At 43.4% G+C, this 19,615-nt stretch overlaps 1 protein-coding gene across 1 annotated transcript in view; it reads right to left on the minus strand.

Moving 5' to 3' along the window:
* erfl3 (Ets2 repressor factor like 3) overlaps positions 1-19,615 on the minus strand; it is a 64,830-nt gene continuing 45,215 nt past the window's right edge. The window contains exons 2-5 of the mRNA XM_058052871.1: positions 19,256-19,490; positions 6,682-6,797; positions 5,441-6,543; positions 1-5,367 (exon numbers count right to left, since the gene is read on the minus strand). Of these exons, the coding sequence (XP_057908854.1) occupies positions 4,702-5,367; positions 5,441-6,543; positions 6,682-6,797; positions 19,256-19,490 (2,120 nt within the window). The 3' untranslated portion in view covers positions 1-4,701. The remainder of the gene's footprint in view (positions 5,368-5,440; positions 6,544-6,681; positions 6,798-19,255; positions 19,491-19,615) is intronic.

Here is a 19,615-nt window from a genome sequence, read left to right on the forward strand (position 1 = left end):
TACCTGAGGCCAAAGGTCACATAAATTCCCCCCAGCTGTCTCAGGCAATGGCTCTTACGAAAGAAAATAATCGGACTTCATCATAATACATTTACGAGAAAAAAAAACAACTTTATGTTCGGGGCATTGTCTGAGACAGCTGTGAAAAGGGAGGACTTATGTGACCTTTCACCTTGGACAAGTGGAGGGGTCGGGGTAAGGAAAGCTGCTCCGTTTTTGACGTTTTGATGCCACGCTTGCCTAAAGCCTAAAACATCAATTTATAATTTAATTATCGTAATATTGCAAATTTTTCTCGTAAATTTATGACTTTAATTTTTTTTCCCAATGTGGCGCTAATACTCTCTTGTCTATGTCCGCTACAGTGCTAACATTACATATTTTAACAATGACATCCTGCTAGAGCAAATTTGCTGAATAAAAACAAAATGATCAAACTTACAGATCCAACGTCTCGAGATGACTGACAGTCGGCATAGCTGTAATTTAAGATGTGTAGCGAAGCCTGCTTCGTACTGAAAAGCAGGTATTTATTGGTATTATCATTATACCCCTTAAGAGCATTGTTATGAAACAAAGCAGTAGCGTATATGTAAATAAAGAGGTGAGGGGTTAATCTGTTTGTTTATAAACATTGTCTGACTGCGGAGGAATAACAGTAACACCAACAGCAATAAGAACGACAACGCAAGCCAAGACAAGCAGACGTAAACAAACAGTAATAACCAATGTTTTGGATTTTAACTGGTTTTAATTAACCCTGATTACAACTTAATTACAAGTTTGGGCAAAGGGAGGGAAAAAAAATAAACAACTCATGGGAGGGGTGGGGGTGTGGGGGGGGCGTAGGGGGTAGAAATGCGATGTTACGTCACAGTATTAACTCTCATCTCTCCATCGGAGTGTTACGTAACAGCTCGGGGGAGACGAGGTGAAAGAAGATAGGACATTTTTTTTTACAAACAATACGCAGTCTTTTCTTTCAAAATGATCTTATTTGCCCCGAGGAGGAAAATATACAAGAGCCACAAAAGGAAAAAAAGGATAATAAAATTAAAATGAAAAAAAAAAAAGATGAAACTTCTCTGCTTTCCAAATGAATAATTACACATTTTTTGTTATATTACAACAGTAAAAAGTGAAGAGGGAGAGGTGATGTACACAACATAAAAAGTAATAATAGTAGTAGTAATAATAATGCCAAATAGGGTATGGGGGTGAGGGGTGGGGGGGGTGGGGGGGGCTTTGAGAGCAATATTAACATCAGAAAAATAAACCAAGAAAACTTTATTCTCTTGTTTGTGCTGTTTTTTTTTGGACTAGGGTAGGAAAAAAGTCAGTAATAAGGCAGCAGTTAGTTACATACAGACGGAGTGTGTGTGTGTGTGTGTGTGTGTGTGATCTGATGAGTAAATCGATCAGCTGAGCTACACAGACTACCCGGAGGCCGTCCATCTATAGAGCTGTCTGGACTGGGACACTGTCAAATATGGTGTGATCCCCCCCCCCCACAGTGTCAGTGATATTTGTGGTGCCCCTATGGGTTGTGGTCAAAATGCTTTAGAATACATGCTAATGGTGGCATACATGGAATTCATCTTAGGTATAACAAAGGTTCAGTGGACAATCAGCTGCCAAGCCCGATCGCAATGTTTTGATTGATGTCCACACATTTTACACACAAGTCAGCGTGTCGGTTCTCTAAAAGGTGTGTACTGAATTTCTAAAGGATTGGTTGCACGGTGACCTAGTGGTTAGCGCTCAGGCCTCACAGCTAGGAGACCCAAGTTCAATTCCACCCTCGGCCATCTCTGTGTGGAGTTTGCATGTTCTCCCCCGTGCATGCGTGGGTTTTCTCCGGGTACTCCGGTTTCCTCCCACATTCCAAAAACATGCTAGGTTAATTGGTAACTCCAAATTGTCCATAGGTGAATGAATGCAGTTAGCTAACCCAATGGTTAGCACGCAAGTCACACAGCTTGGACACCCGAGTTCAATTCAACCCTCGGTGTGGAGTTTGCACATTCTCCCCCGTGCATGCGTGGGTTTTCTCCGGGTACTCCGGTTTCCTCCCACATTTCAAAAACATGCTAGGTTAATTGGCGATTCCAAATTGTCCATAGGTATGAATGTGAGTGTGAATGGTTGTTTGTCTATATGTGCCCTGTGATTGGCTGGCGACCAGTCCAGGGTGTACCCCACCTCTCACCCGAAGACAGCTGGGATAGGCTCCAGCACCCACTGCAAGGATAAGCGGTCACATCATTGCATTCTAAAGTATTTTAACCACAACCCATAGGAGGCGCTATAAATGTATTTACCCCATTTTGACCTGACTGTATGCTGTATGTACTCTATGTACTGTATGTGTGCATAGAATGAGCAGAGTGTATTGGAGGATAGACTAATGATTAACTCCTTAACACCTTGCTCTCTCTCTCTCTTTCGCTCTCCCCTTTAACCTTCTGTCCTGACCTGCTGTGAACTTTGGATCACTATGTGAACTGGTCCTGGTCCCGGAAAGACACACCAAGCTCTACTACACACATATTTGTACGGCCAAGAACGATGACTCGGGCCGTGGAGGACTGATAGGACCTGATAGGAACTGCTAAGATCAAAGACAAGATCGCTAAAAATCCAAATCTCTTCCTGTCACACACGCATGTGTCACTCATGTGGTCTGCAAAGATGACAAGAGCCACAAAAGACTTAAGTGTGGGGAGGGCAAATTTGGGCAACCAATCAGATTTTCCCCTGTCAGTAGTCGCCACAGTGAGTCAATTGCAAAAACGGTTTTGGCTTCGTTTCACACTAAAATCGAACACAAGCATGCGGCATTACTACACCAGAAATGCTTGTGTGAAGCCAAATAACAAGAAATACAGTCGTCCCTCGTTTATCGTGGTTAATTGGTTCCAGACATGACAGCAATTAGTGAATTTCCACAAAGTAGGATTCAATATTAATAAATTATATATTTTCACAGTCAGAGCATAGAAAATCCTTTTATGACTTTGTAAATAAATGCTTTTCTTTAAAATTGTTAGAGCCCTGCATATATTGAATAGCACCCCTATAGTCACCTTTACACTCCTATTATTCTTTGTGCATAGCAGTGTATCAAGCTAACTAGCTAGCCTCCAATTTATGTATTCTAAACTTAAAGAGATTTAAAAAGAATGGGGAAGAAGAACATAGTATGAAGCTAAAAACTTACCACTTCCACACGGAATGGGAGGAGCACCTGTTTTTCAATCTGTCATGTCAGACATGACTCCATGCAATGTGATGGTAATGTAATACAATGTCATGTGTTGTCAATTACTGATGCCTGGGGACCAAAATGAAATAATAATAATATAATAATTTGATGGAAAAACCACGATAGAGTGAGGGACAACTATAAGCAACTATTACCTTTCAAACAAAATGCAACATTCTTGAGATGTTGTTAGACCAGGGGTCTTCAATGTGTCAACTTAGCTTAGCAGGTTTGATGCTGCTTGGTTTTCTTTATGTTTCTCAAGCTTCTACGAGAGAAAGAGCGAAAGGGGGAGGGCGTGTCAAAGAGCCACAGGCAGTGTCGTTGCATGTTTGTGTGTGATTTGCTGGTCGACTTGAACACGATAGCGTGTTGCTATGATTGTTAGACAAGCTTAGGCTGGTGAAGACGGCTTCTGTGCTGCTTGGGCTTGGATTTTTGGATTTTCTCAGTGGTCCGCAAAAAAAAAAAGATACGGGAAGGACAAAGCAGGGAAGGGAGCTCTGAAAACCACCGAGTCCATTTCACAGCTGGGTCTTTTGTTGTTTTTTTTTGTACACGAGTCCGATAAACATACAGCGACAGGCTTCCCTGAGTGGAGCGGGGCCGGGGGGTTTTTTAAGAGATGTCGGCACCCAACAAGCCCCACCCCTCCAGTCTTGAAGACCCACATTCCTTTTCATTCCCTATTGATATACAAGTCCCGCATCTGGAGCTGAGGAGTTGTAAATACAGGCACTTGTCAAAGTCCTCTATTCACATGTGGTAGCATCATCGCAGGTTTAAGGGAGGCGGTGGGTGGGTACAGGTTAAAGGGAAAAACGGGTCCCCTGAGGAAAAATGACAGATAAGGGGGCTTGGTTTTTTTCCAAAGACGGGAGCTGCACTTTAGAGCTTCACTGGCCTTAGGTGGGAGGTAAAGATCCTTGAAGGGAGTCTCTGTCTCGGATTGCAGCCTAGTTCATGCCGTTCTCCACCGAGTTGACGCTGCTCACTTCAGTTCGGTTTGGAACGTCGGGATTCTGGCTTTTCCGTTGTTAAGAGTGGTAAAGGGTTTTCTGTGTAGTCCCTAAAGAGTGGAACCTAGACACATAAGAATCAGAACTTGGTGTTAGCTAGCTAGCTAGCTACCTACACATACACAAAAAAATCCAGATGTGGGTCGCTCCACAACATATTATGGCGAGCTGAAGTGAACCGTTACTGCTAAGTGGAAAAGACGGCTTTACAGTGCCTGGGATGGCTGAATCTCCGTATCCTTCCTCCCAAATGGGCGTCCCGATCCGAGAACTTGTTGTTAGGGGGATCTGGTCATCGTAAGGCGGTTTTTGAGGTGTACAAAGGTGTAGAATTCAGGGAATCTTGTATGTAAGAAGAATGACAGAGCAAGTGTTTTTTTTAAGATCTTGGAGATCCTTGTGTGTCCCGCCGTCCAATCAGCAGTCTTTGTTCTCCAGAGACAGCTGCGCCGTAGCACGATGGAGCTCGGCGCTCACCTTCCGATGCGAGGCCAAACGTGTGGCTAAGGAGCTCTCGTACACCAACGGAGAGGGGCTGTCACCCTCCCCGACTGCGTTCCCCTCGTCTTTCATTTCCATACGCCCGTTACTTTTACTTTCCATCTGCTCCTGTGGCCGAACTTTCTTGTCATCCGACTCTTCCTGCGACGCCTCCATGCGCTGGTCTTCGCTCCAGCGTCTTTTGAAGCGCAGCTTGAGGGGTATGCACTTGGTGTGGTGCGCTGCCGTTTGAGGCGGGGGAGGGCTCCCGTCTGCCGGCTCGCTGGGCTCTGTTTTTAGGGCGGGTGGCCCGCGGTGAGCGTTGGAGTATCCGTGCTGCGAGGTGAAGAAGGGCATGAGGCCTGGTGGAGGAGGGGCAGGGGCTTTGAAGACATCTTCATCCAGGTCCTCATCCGGATGGGATGTAAGGGGGTGGGCGTCTGAGCCGTTAGAAAGGTGATGGTGGTGGTGGTGGTGGTTTGAGGCTCCGGAGAGGCGAGGTGCGAAGAGCTCAAAGTCTTCATCTCGTTCGTCAGGGTCTTCATCACTGATGTCAGTCACCTCTACCTCTTCCTCTGACTCAATGTCGGAGATGGGTTCCACCTGGACAATCAAATCACATTTGAGTACCAGACCCAGAAATCCTAACATGCTAATCTGGGTGTGTAGTACTCACCTTGATCTTGGGAAGGCCCGCACTGTTGAGGGACTGCGTTGAGGAGGACGCAGAAATGAGGCCAGAGCCACTTGCAGAACTCAGGTCGCTGCCAAACGACAGCGAGGAGCCGAGTCCAGAGGTGGACGACATGGACCCGGATCCCGATCCTGAGGAGAGCGAGCTCTGTCTGGCTTTGCTCTGTCCATCTCTCTGCTTCCGCCCCAGCGGCGGTGGCTGCAGTTTGAACTTGAAGGGCGACATGTGTGGGGGCTCCTCACCCAGGTGGAGTGCGTGGTGCATGGGGTGCGAATGTGGGTGAGGATGGGCGGAGTGAGGCGGATGTGGGTGGTGGTGGTGGGTGGGGAGAGACATAGGGGTGTGGTGGTGCCGCTCGCCTCCCCTTTCTCCCACCGCCGCTGCTCGGTCGCTGCTCAGGCCCACCTTGTCGGCGGCGGGCCGTTGAGGCTGAGGGATGACAATGTTGGGGTACTGTAGGAATGCTCGGGGGCTGAGCCCGTAGTTGTACACCGATTGGGTGTGGGCCTGCAGGTAGCGCTTCATGTCCTCTGGGTTGAAGGAGAAGTGAGAGCCCAGCATGGGGGACAGAGTCGGCGACGGAGTGTAGAGATGAGATGTGGGGGCCATGCTGAGTGCTGGGGAGAGAGGGGGCGCCAGGAGCCCTGCTCCACCTGGCCCAGGCAGGGGGGACACAGGGAAGGGGGACAAAGGCTCAGGGTGGATACGGTGACCGGCGGGACCACGGGAGCCCGGGTGACCGCCAGGGTTGCCGGCTCCTCCGTAGATACGGAACAGAGATTCATGAGTCAAGCGGGGATGGATGATACTCCTGTAGCCTCCTCCTCCTCCACTCACTACCCTCTCTCCTCTCTCCTCCCCACCTCCTGTATTACCATCCTCTATCTCAGAATTGACGGAGGTGCCGTCGCTGCAGTCGCTCACAGAGCCACGTGCCACCCGACGGGTTACTGAGCTGTACAGGCCTCCTGGGCTGCGTAGGTCCTCGTTCGGGGAGAGGACTTCCGAGGGCGCGGATGAGGGGAAACGAAAGTGGGTCCCTGCACCGGTTGGGACAGGCGGGGCACTCTGAGGGACTCCATTTCCTGGAGCAATGGAGAGAGCGAGCGAGAGGGAGAGAATAGTGAAAAACAAAAGATTTCCAGTTTAATCCAACATAATCACTGCATCATATTGTGGGATTAAGAGGCACGTAAACACACTACTACACTATGACGTCTTACCAGTGGAGCCCATATCGATGAAGGGGTAGTTGACCAACACTAACTTATTGAAGTTGAACTTGTAGGTGAACCTCTTGCCTTTGGTCTTGTGGAGGATCCTCTTGTTGTAGTAGTATCTAAAAAAGGAGCAGAGTGAAGATTAAGGGAGGGAATCACAGTAAAGCAATTGTGAAGTTGAGTTACCGTGTAACTAAAGAAGGAATTCAATCATGATTCATTCATTCATTTTCTACAGCTTTTCCTCACGAGGGTTGCGGGGATGCTGGAGCCTATCCCAGCTGTCTTTGGGCGAGAGGCGGGGTAAACACCCTGGACTGGTCGCCAGCCAATCACAGGGCACATATAGACAAACAACCATTCACACTCACAATCATACCTATGGACAATTTGGAGTCGCCAATTAACCTAGCATGTTTTTGGAATGTGGGAGGAAACCGGAGTACCCGGAGAAAACCCACGCATGCACGGGGAGAACATGCAAACTCCACACAGAGATGGCCGGGGGTGGAATCGAACCCTGGTCTCCTAGCTCTGAGGCGACTCCAAATTGTCCATAGGTATGAATGTGAGTGTGAATGGTTGTTTGTCTATATGTGCCCTGTGATTGACTGGTGACCAGTCCAGGGTGTACCCCGCTTCTCGCCCGAAGACAGCTGGGATAGGCTCCAGCAACCCCCGCGACCCTCGTGAGGAAAAGCGGTAGAAAATGAATGAATGAATGAATGAATGTCAATGTTACAATAAATACAAGAAAATAAATAATAAATATTTTTAAAACACACGATCTTGGAGTATTGACTCAAAGAAGTCAAATAGGCGCCTGCTATTTAAGGAAAATATTGATGTTTGATGCAAGTGTATTGATATTGTATCACAAGAGTCATGCGATATTTGTCATATCGATAGGCTATCCCACCCTAACTGAAGACTGGAGCTGGAAACAGTTTATTTTTAAGTTAGGCACCTAATGTGAATCTGCATTAACCAAGATTGCACACAACACTATTAAAAAGACACGCTTTAAGTAGCATAAATCTGCTAAAGGCGGATTTGACAGTGTGGGTGCAAACCACAGAAGAGTACGGATGAAAAGAAAGCAGGTAGCAAACAATTAGCAGGTCACAAGTCGACTCTTCTAGTCATGGGAGGTTATTTTGAGTATTTGTGGACTGTAAATGTTTATTTGTGGTGATCCGGTGTTGTCGCATGATGTCTCCACGCCACAAAACATTCCAGTTTTATGTTGCTGGATGAAAATCATCTTTTTATATAACACCAAAGAAAAGCCACCAATAATTTGTACAATCTTTATTTGTTTATGTAACATCCATTCTGTATTTTTTTTCCTCCCTCCTCTCTCTCTCTCTCTCTCTCTCTCTCTCTCTCCCATGGCGATTGCCCACAGTTGAAGGCTGCATTTTTATTAACCTTTGTCCAGCTACAGCTCTTTATGTAACATCTCTCTTTAGCTTTTCTTCCCGAGATCCACATCCACTTTATGTAACCTCTAGATCCCCGGCCGCCAAACCCTCACGCGCTCTGGGAGACGCAGTGAGTGATAAAGAGCATCAACCAAAGGCTGTAATGAGTCAGCATGCTTTGATAACGCCACCATGCAACATGTGGCACTCTGCTGGTATGAGTTAAGTCCAGGCGCACAAAGACGGGCTATATGTAGGCGAGTTAATCGGCACCCATTGACTATCATTACGCTGAATGATAGTCGAGTGTGTGTGTCTGGGAGTGGGAGATGTTGCACTTTACCCCCCCCCCCCCCCTTCTCTTATTAGGACTTTTACACATAACTCCTGTTTTGCGCTGACTTTGACTTGTTATGCTGTCGCTTTTGACTCATTAAAACTCCTCCACGGTTTAAAGCAACAACACATCTGCAACAGTGAAGGTCAACAAGCTGCTCCATGTAAACACTGTCAATTATAAAGCCAACAATGTTATCACATTCTAAAAAACATCACCGCACAAACAGAATACCATCTATGGGGCATGTACAGTAGTCCCTTGCATAAAAATGCATATTTACATATTTAAATAATTTGCTTAATACAGGATTCAATGTTAATGAATGGAATATTATTGTTGTTAGAGCATAGAAAACTTTCTAAATACGGTTTTTAACATTATTAGAGCCTGTGGACATTAAATAACACCCCTATAGTCACCTTTACACGCCTATTATTCATAGTTTACAACACATTGCTTAACTATTATGCTTCAGATGACTGCTGGCAAGTCAGCTATCTAGCAAGCTAACCAGTTAGGCTTCTTCTAACCACTTCCACACTGTAATTTCTCCCACCAATTGACAATAAAACTACATATCACAACTGATTTCTGAGAACCTCTATATAGTGAGCGAGAGACAATCAATCTACAATATTGTGGCAGGAAATTAAGCATTTTCAAGCACAATAATAACCAAATGAACAAAAATATAAATGCATTCAGAAGACGAGGTGTGTGGTTTAATAAAGTATCTCTGACTTGTTGTGTGAGTCCTACAGAGGTGGTGCGAGTGACTGGTGTGAATTGTTGCAGAGAGCAGCTCCTGTGTGAATGTTCTCTACTTGTTAATAAAGTGACTGAAGTGAATTGTGAGTCTCTCATTAACTACAAAGGGCGGCAATACAGTAATATTCTACACCGGTTGTTAGCCAGCACAGGAAGTATAATAGCTGTCAATGCTATTGTGTGAGTGGTATGTCTGATTACTAATTGTTGTATCTCCAAATTGTCAGCCAGAAAATGTGTTTGCCGATCAGCCAGCAAGCCAAAACACAAACAATTTGGAGATACATGCTAGTTAGACAAATTAGACAGCCCCGATGCAAAGCACACATCTCCAAATTTTACCTCAAAAAACAAGTTTGTTGGCTTACTGTTGCTGTTTCTTTCTAAGTTTTTTGAGTGAAAAAGTTTGGCGATATATGATTTTCAAGGAACAGAAATGTCACACCTGACAGAAGAAATCCAAACTCCCAATATTTGAAGATATAATTCAACCTTGCTTAGCAGATTTTTCAGTTTAAGTACACACAAATTATACCTTGGTTTGTGTACATTTCCAAGTTAGAGTCATCAAAAAGTGTTTCTGTGAGCAGTGTGTTAGCATGGAAACTGCATTTAAATCTATAATTGTAAAACTATAAAAACAAATAACTGCTTTTTGTTCATATTTATGTGTGTCTTGAAAGGAATATTTGGATTTGCAGAATTTCTCATTAGAAAAATTTATTTGGTTATAGTACATCTCGGTTAGAGTCTGACCCGCTGGAACAAATGGAGGTTGCATAATATGTAGTTCTCATTGGACAGTGATTTTTTTTTTTTTTTTTTTTTTTAGATTAAAGAAGAAACACACCAAATTTGGAGATACATGCTTTTCATTCATGCGCATCATCACTTCTGGCAAACATGTTTTTTTTATAGCAGAAATTGACACTATTTGGAGTACTATTCATACTTTATGTGAGACAGCCACAACACTATTTATTAGTATAAAAGCTGTTTAGTACAGGTACATCCACAGAGTACTGAAATGTATAGTACAAACCAGACAATTTGGTGTAATCCAAGCTGTGGCGCCCGAGGCCATGTTTTGGAGCACATGGTCATCCGCTCTCACTCTCTCAGTGAACCCCCCCAAACCGGTCCCCCCACTCCAGCAAGCGCCCCCCACCCTGCGCCATCATACGGGCAGACGCTCTTTGAAGAGCATTTGAACTCACTTCAAAAGAGAAAAAAGAGATTCTTGGAGTGCCTGTGTTTAGCAGCACACACCTTTACCGTATACCCGACATACATACGGTCAAATCGACCATGATGGATCCCACAGGTGCCCCTCCCCTTTTACAAAGCTTATCACACCAGAAATACAGCTTCATCCTGCTCTGTTTACCTAAAAGAGCAGATTGAACAATCAATTTGAATGTGGATGTAAGTAAAGCCTTCAGGGGAAACAGGAGAGAAATGTTCTATGGAGTCTGGAGTGATTCTAGGCTGCGGATTAAAGCTGTGATTACATAGGCCGGCTGTGGTCCAAAAACATGATGATCAAAGCAAGTAGAGAAGCACATCGGTGTATATTTATATCCAGCTGCTTTGTCAGGTTGAAGGAAATTGGGCATCCCATGTGACACAAAACTGTTATGAGGACAAAGACTAATTCTGCATGTGCTTAGATTGTTAATATTTTTTTTGTCCTGTTCAGCCATTGGAGCAGATAGCATTATTGATCAAAATGCCACTTTTCCGGTTATATGGAGTATTACTTGGCTTTAGTTGATGCAAATTTGGAGCGGGAGCAGGAGGGGATGGAAAAGAAAAATACAAAAAAATACAAAAAGAGACAAAAAAACAGCAACAAGACCAATTACTATGACAATAACAGAAAATGAGTACATCAGCAAATGTCAATGATGTTTATAAAGGATCACAATGGAGAGGACAAAGTATTAAAAAGCCACAGTAATATCACTGAAATGGAACAGCCAAACATACCAGTGGTAATAGTAGTAATGTAGATATAAACCATGATAGCAAACATAATGACAGTGACACACAATTGTAATAACTACAATCTCATTGGTCTTGTTTTTGTATGTTTTATATGTACAGTAGGTTTTGAGTTTTTCCTTACGGGATGAGGGTTCAGATCTGGGGATGTCGTCAATTATTGCCGGCTGAGGCACTTTTATGCCATATAAATAAACTTGACCTGACATTATTGAAGACTTGATTGTTGACAAAGACGTTAAAATCCAAACAGATGCCATGTTAGTGTTATTTCTTGAATTCTATCCTGTTTCTCACTTTCTACATCAAAATGCTGGCCCTTGCAACTTTCTTTCATAGACATGGTGTAACTGTGGTAGCTAGCAAAGAACTACATATTCAACTGCTGATGACATCATAGACAGGTGACAAAGCTGGTGGACAACGACTTCCTGGTCTGGTTTCCATGCTAACAGGCTGCGAATAGGAACGTTTAGATTTCTTTTCTTTATCAATGGCTGTAAAAAATATAAATATTGAAATATTTTTTTTTACACCATATCCTTTGTAACACATGCAACATGTATGAGTGTACCTCAAACGCACAAAGAGTGTGCCTTTCCCATTGTTGTGCCGTAAACAGGCGCTGACTATGACAGGAAGTCGGGATTACAATACTCCCATGTGAGCCTGTGTTTATTTTCTGCCTCTTTTGTCAGCGTCACACATACACACACACACACACATACCTGGGTTGTGAGTTACTAAAGGATGTGTGTGTCCAAAATGAACATGTGAGTGTTTCATGTGTGAGTCAGCAGGAATGAGTGTTGTTTACCAAAAGAAACGTGTGTAGCTGTGGATGTGGGCTAGGTGTATGGTGTGATTAGTCAAGGTGTCACATGTTCTGTTCCGCGCGAGTGGGTTGTGAAGAAGGGCGGGCGGGCAGGGGGGGTCGAGTGAGCCCGGCGAGGGGTCCGATTAGGGCGGTCACACTCTCTGCGAATGTTAATATGTACTGTGCGTGTTTGTATGCGTGTTCCTCCTCCCTCGCAGAACACACGACAAAAGTCTTATTCATACGGCGGACAATGATATACATACGACACAAAGCAAACATGCAACAATGGGTGGCTGACTACCACACGGTTGTACACTGCAGCCATGAACTTTCTCTCTGGGTGCTTCCACACAATGAGCTGCCGTGGCGGCCTTTTTGACCCATGAAGCGAAGCGACATGACTGACTACAGCAGGGGTCTCAAACACGCGGCCCGTGATATGAAAGTTTAATGTTAGTGCGGCCCGCGCAAGTTTGATATGGATGCTGTATGGTATCATGTACCCAGAAAAAATTATTACGTTTGATTAATGTTCATGTTAAAGGTTAAATAACTGTTAATAGTTATCCTCCCTATCCATGTGGAAGTGGTAAGTTTTTGGCTACTTAAGTTTAAAGGAAATAACTTGAAGGCTACCGTTTAGGTCGCTAGCTCTCTAGTTTGCGAGTTAGCATGTGTCTCAAGACCCTGCAGTTGCGCAATATGTTGTAAATAAAAAGAGTATAAATGTGACTATAGTCGTGTTTTGTCATGTCTACAGGGCTCTAATAATGCTTTGTTCATTTTAATCTGAAAAAAATAATTTGTCTACCCACCAACTATATGTGGTTTCTTAAGTTTTTATTATTTGCCGTTTTATTATTATTATTATTATTATTATATTTATTTATTACTGATTGATTGATTGTCTTTATTCTTGATTTGTTTATTTATTTTTCATCTTATTTGGTGTAGAAAAATAAAAAGTAAGATATTTGAGAACAGTGGAATGTTTTATCAGAGCTTTTATTGTAGAAAATTGGAACCAAAGCAAAGTTTTTTGAATTTTTCTGTTTTTAATAAATGCGTTTTTTTGGGTTTTTTTTTTGGAAAACCTGATGCGGCCCAGTCTTACCCAAGACTACTACAAACTACAGACTGCATGATTTTAGCATTTCCTGCAGTCTGTTGTGTGGATGTGGTCACTGCGGTTAAGCCAATGTGTGCATCCGTTTTAGTTAAAGCGAGAAACAACAAGGGAATCAGAAGAAGGAAGAATGGCAACATCACACCACACTTTGTGTCAGACTTCCAACCATCTGTTTTCTATACCACTTATCCCCATTGTTAGGATTGCTTTGCATTTCTATTCTTAATGTACACAACTGTGATTTTAAAGAACCGTTACTTCTACTCATTAGGTTCGCAAAGTCAAGAAGTGGTGTACGCCCAACAACCATTCACTCACATTGTATGCATGCAACATGCAAACATCATTTAATTAATTAATTATTTGTCATCCTCAGTGGTGGTGAATTCACCAAACGTGTGAACGCCTTCATGCATGCATGGCTGAGGGCCCGGTACAATGGTGCGCTTGTGAATGTGAACGTGCACACGTGTTGGGTTGTTAATCTTTGCCAGCTGTGCACGGAAGCCAACCCCCCCCCAATGACCTCTGACCACCATGCAGGAAACGATGCGGGCTGATGACCGTAAGACGGGGAGGGCCGGTGCGCCTCTGGGCCAGGGTGCGCTCGGAGCTCTTAGCGTGATTGCGCTCATTAAGTCAAGCTTTCGCTGCGACTTACTGGCATCAGTTTAGGCGGGACATGATCCGGGAATGACGGACTTTTTACTAGTGTGAACATACAATGGATTATATAAGTGGTCATCGTTTTAATGATAACCTTTTCCGGAAACAGAATTCCGACAGTATACAGTTTATTATCTTTTAATGTGCGATTGTGTATTTGTATGAATGTTACTTTCTCAGTTCATTTTATATATTTATTCAAACATTTTATAAATTCCTGTCCGATTTCAGGCTAAACTCAATCTTAGTATGCAGAATCAAATCAAGTTGAATCTGGACCACATCCAAATTGTACATTTGGCGGCAATTCAAATTCAACACAGAAAATCCAGTTGATTACATTTTTGTCATGTCTCATCAGGCAAGGGGGGTTGTAATGGGTAATGCTAATGTTCACATGCTAACACTGCTGGGATTTCTTCTTGGCACGTTGAAAAATGTTGGCGTTCGCACTTTCCCAATTAGTAAACAGTTGCATCCAAACCGGAACAGATCACTGAGTGAAAACGGTGTCATACACAAGGCGCACCTATGTGTAGCGCTGTTAACAGACACGCAGACGAAACCATGTGACGCACTAAACAAGAAGACCGGACGCATGTTTTCCGCTTTGCAAGGCATGTCTAGTCTTACGACAAAGTGGAATTCATACATTCATTCATACATCATTTTGGGAGTAAGACATGAAAATACTGTGAGAATGTCGACTGAAGTTCTGATACTTGAAATACTTCAGTATTATGTTGGCTTGTCGTCAAAGCTTCCTTCTGGTCATGTGACAGTGACAGCCGCTCATTTCCTTCTTCTAAAAAAAGCTACGTATTGCTAGTCCATATGTGAAAATATGTGAGGTAACGTTTAACCAACATCTTTTTTGTAATTCAACATTGGACAAATGTGTTGTTCAGTTCCTATTCATTTATAAGTTGAATTAATTTGGGCGGCACGGCGGTTGAGTGGTTAGCGCGCAGACCTCACAGCTAGAAGACTAGGGTTCAATTCCACCCTCTGCAATCTCTGTGTGGAGTTTGCATGTTCTCCCCGTGCATGTGTGGGTTTTATCCGGGTACTCCGGTTTCCTCCCACATTCCAAAAACATGCTAGGTTAATTGGCGACTCCAAATTGTCCATAGGTATGAATGTGAGTGTGAATGGTTGTTTGTCTATATGTGCCCTGTGATTGGCTGGCGACCAGTCCAGGGTGTACCCCACCTCTCGCCCAAAGACAGCTGGGATAGGCTCCAGCACCCCCCGCGACCCTCGTGAGGAAAAGCGGTAGAAAATGAATTAATGAATTTGTGATTTTGGCTTCTTCAATCCTTTCTGATTGTTTGTTTTCCGAAGACTAAAATGCATCACAACAACACAACACATCATCATTAATGGTTGCAAGAATGTAAACAGGAAGACGGTACAACCTAGTGAGTGAAACTTTGTTCATCAATCCGTTGAATCTGATTATGTGCTGCTATCAGACGAGTCTGTGATTGACCGATAAAATAATGGGCAATAACTCAAAAACAACCATTATAATGACACAAACCAGTACAAACACCCACGCAGGTTTTTGTATTGAACCGACGACAGAATCAACAGAACCAGTGTTTGTTATACAATTAATCAACAATCTGATGATTGTTGACAAACAGAATAACAATCAATTAACTAATTAATCAATGATTACGCCCGCCCCTATAGTCCAGAATATCTGCCGAACCAGATATAAGTGTAAGTGTAATCCTCTCAACAGGAGTGGGAATGTCATAGCAGCTGTGGGAGCGGGAGATCAAGATGACGCACAGAATGAGCTCGCCCCCCCTTGAAGAAAAGCCGGCCCTGCGCTCACATGTCCGCATACAATGCAGCGAAAAACAAATCAAGGTGCAGAGAGAAATTCCGCCATGTGTACAGCAGGAAGGGAATAATAATCGAAGATGAAAAGCACACTTCAAAAGATGAAAGCCTTTTGAATTATAGGTGTGAGGATGCTAATTGCCACATGCGTTCCATTATTTGCAGACTTCAGGTTTTCCTCCACATAAAAGGACACAAGTCGGTCTGGCCTCCATTCGCTCGTTACATATGCGTAATGTTAACAAGCACACATGTGCGCCTCTTTTTTTTATTACTTCATTAATCTTTAGTGGCTCTAATCCTCTTGCCACATTACTATTGATGTGCACCTTAAAAGGATTCATATCCTACTCTGAGACTTGAGGGCAGTACCAGTGTCACGTTATGTGGCGAGCGTTTCGTTGCCCGCCCTTGTCGCTTTAAGCCCCCCCTCCGAGGTGACTTTGCTGTGTTCGTCTGCACCTGACCAAACAAGAAAGGAGGAAGAAATGGACAGTGGCTAAGTTGACAGGCGGCTTCTGAGGCCTGTTCATCAGAGCGCACTAAGACTCGCTATATTTAAGCACTTACTGCAGCTTAAGCTTCAAATCTGTCACAGCTTGAGAGGATGGACATGCTATAAATAATCGGCATGGCCACGGCGCACATTCTTTGTCTCTCTAATTGAGGAATTCTAAATGCAGACTCTTGACATTGCACGGACATGTGTGTGTGTGTGTGTGTGTCCCACAAGTGCACTTCTGTAACAGATGCTTAATCACAACACTCCTAAATGATGTAACACTTCTCTGTAACCACTTTACACAAAAGGGACAACATTTGTTAAAAACACACTGACTGTATTGCCCGTGCTACTATTTTTCAGACAAATATAATATTAAATCCAAAGTTAATTCATTCATTCATTTTCGACTACTTATGCTCACAAGGGTCGCGGGGGTGCTGGAGCCTATCCCAGCTGCATTCGGGCAAGAGGCGGAGTACACCCTGGACTGGTCGCCAGCCAATCACAGGGCACATATAGACAAACAACCATTCACACTCACATTCATACCTATGGACAATTTGAAGTCACCAATTAACCTAGCATGTTTTTGGAATGTGGGAGGAAACCGCTTGAAAAGGAAAAAACCAAGCCACACTGAACACATCAGTTAGAAGACGAAAAGCTAACAAAGAACTAACAACAATGGAGTAGAATGGAGGTCTACTGTATTTACTTCTCAGGATACAGCTATTGGTAGGGAGAGGTAATTTATCCAAGAGGACACTGAGGGCAGTGAGTGCTGCAAAGTGGAGACTGTGGAGTCCAATGATGCTGTGTCCAGTTTATCCTGGTCATTTCTAGCCATTAATCTGTTACTGTACTTGTTTTTGTAAATGGGTAACCGTGAATTTTATGGGGTAGGTAACTATAATGGTAATAGTAATGGTTTTATTTCATTCGAATATGTATCAGAGTACAATTGAATGCATCCCATAATCAGTTCACAGTTCCACATGTCCAAAAGGAGTAGGAAGAAGCAAAGTTTATTAAATCCTACCCCTCCATCTGGTACTTTTACAATCAGTAACTGTTACATTTGTTCACTTCCTGCTTTCCTAATACAGTTTTAAGTTTTTTTATTTTATTTTTGTCACGTACCAAAGTATTGGATGACATTTTAGGTAATTGGTTATTTTTAGTATTTTTTTTAGCATGCATTATTTTAGCTGTTTGAAGATTAACTCTATCAGCAAGTTTAAGTATTTGTGATTTCAGAAATAAGGAGTTAGTATGTTCTCTGTAGGCGGCTTTATGAATTATCCTTACTGACCTTTTTTGCTGTACATTTAGTGAGTGAAGATTACTTTTTATATTATAAAGAAGAGGAGAGGCTGCATTGTGGAGACCTTAAAGTGCAACATATGTACATTGCTGAAAGAATGTAACAAAATTAACGCTTTAAAATGAACACAATACCACCAGTATCCCATATGAAAACTGAACAGGAGATTAAAACAAAGTTAAAAGCTATGTAATTCATTACAAAGCTCTGCCAAATCACTTTTGTAACAGACTAATAGACTTGGCTTACACTGCCTGCCTGCTTGTGGAAGTGAAAACTTCACCCAAAAGGTGTTGAGGTGTGACTGGCCCAAGCACTTGAGTGTTTTACTTGGCACAACAGCTCGAAGCTAACACAGGTCAATACTGTGTGAGCCACGTGGCCACGCAAGGGTTGGGTCATTGCTTTTTGGTTGTACTTAAACAGACATGACTAATGGAATGTCTGGGGTGAATGAGTGCCAAAGTGTAAAAAGGCACAAGCGACTGCGTGGGGTCCGAATGAAATGCTTCCAGTCAGGTTAGACTGTAGAGATGGAAAAGTCTCTCACGTCTCTGTAGTGGCATTGGGTAATGCGGTGAAGGAAGATTCAAGAGGAACTTAGGGACAAAAAATGGGGGTGCAACAAGATTTTAACCATATCTTTGGGCTATTGTTTAGTTCCTATGCGTCATAGTAACAAGTAAGGATCGACCGATACATCGGCCGATATATCACGCCGATATTTGCATTCTTTACTTGAATCGGTATCAACGAATACACGCGTGGGTTCGCCGATGTATTTTTCTGCCGCATGATTTACAGACAGGCATCCACCGGGCAGCTTTGTGTTGCCGGAGGACCCTGCAACACACGCAGTCGCGGTACCCCTCCCACACCGCAACTGTCGTGAATCACAACAAGGGTACGTTTTCAATTTTTAATTATCCTCTAACACAGGGGTCTCAAACAAGCGGCCCGCGGGCCAAATGTGGCCCGCAGGACACTAGTCTGAGGCCCCCGCCTTGATATGAAAGTTTAATGTTAGTGCGGCCCGCGCAAGTTTGATATGGATGCTGTATGGTATCATGTACCCAGAAAAAATGATTACGTTTGATTAATCTTCATGTTAATGTTTAAATAACTGTTAATAGTTATCCTCCCTATCCGTGTGGAAGTGGTAAGTTTTTGGTTACTTAAGTTTAAAGGAAATAACTTGAAGGCTACCGTTTAGGTCGCTAGCTCTCTAGTTTGCGAGTTAGCATGTGTCTCAAGACCCTGCAGTTGCGCAATATGTTGTAAATAAACTACTAACCACTAGACCGCGGTGCCGCCCATATTTGTTATCATTATAATTTTTTCATGTGAATTGAGGGATCAAAAGCAGTGTCGGCCACAAATATCGGACCAAGCAAAATCGGCCATCGGCTAAGGGTGATGGAAAAAAATCGGTATCATATCAAACCATATCAGTCGATCCCTAGTAACAAGCCAATGAGCAGAATGTGTGTTGGAACATGTGGAATACTGTATTGACCCCAATATAAGACAAAAAAAAAGATTGTAATAAGCAATATATTTCTTAGCTGCTCAACAGTGATGACACAGGTTACTGGTATGTGTGAGTGACAGGAAGAAAAGTGCTGAATCGCTTGAGGAAATGTCATGTGGCACCAACTGAATCTTGAGACCCCCCATAAATATTCGTGTCAGTACTGTATTCTAATATGACACCAAAAGGTATAATTTTCATAACATTTTTACCTCAGTGCTCTGCTCAGTTTGTCGTAATTCATTTGGGGTTTGCACTTCCTGGCTCCCCAGAGTCGGGCCACCTCGTCCGGGTCCTTGATGACGAACTCGCCATAGTCCCCCTGCCAGGCAATGACATCATGGTACTCCTCTTTCCTCAGCAGCTCCAGGATAAAGTGCCACAGCTGGATTTGCCTGGATCCCGGGCTCGATTCCGGCTTGTAGGCCCAGTCTGGGAAGGCGAACCCTGTCGACAGGAAGATAAATAACTGTGAAGTAATCATACATGAGAAAAGCTGCGTTTAGTTTCAACAATGTCGGGGAGTTCTTTGAGGTTGGATGCGATAAGAGTCAGCAGTTTTGTAGCCGTTT

The sequence above is a fragment of the Doryrhamphus excisus genome, chromosome 17, assembly GCF_030265055.1.
Source record: "Doryrhamphus excisus isolate RoL2022-K1 chromosome 17, RoL_Dexc_1.0, whole genome shotgun sequence".
Classification (NCBI taxonomy): domain Eukaryota; kingdom Metazoa; phylum Chordata; class Actinopteri; order Syngnathiformes; family Syngnathidae; genus Doryrhamphus; species Doryrhamphus excisus.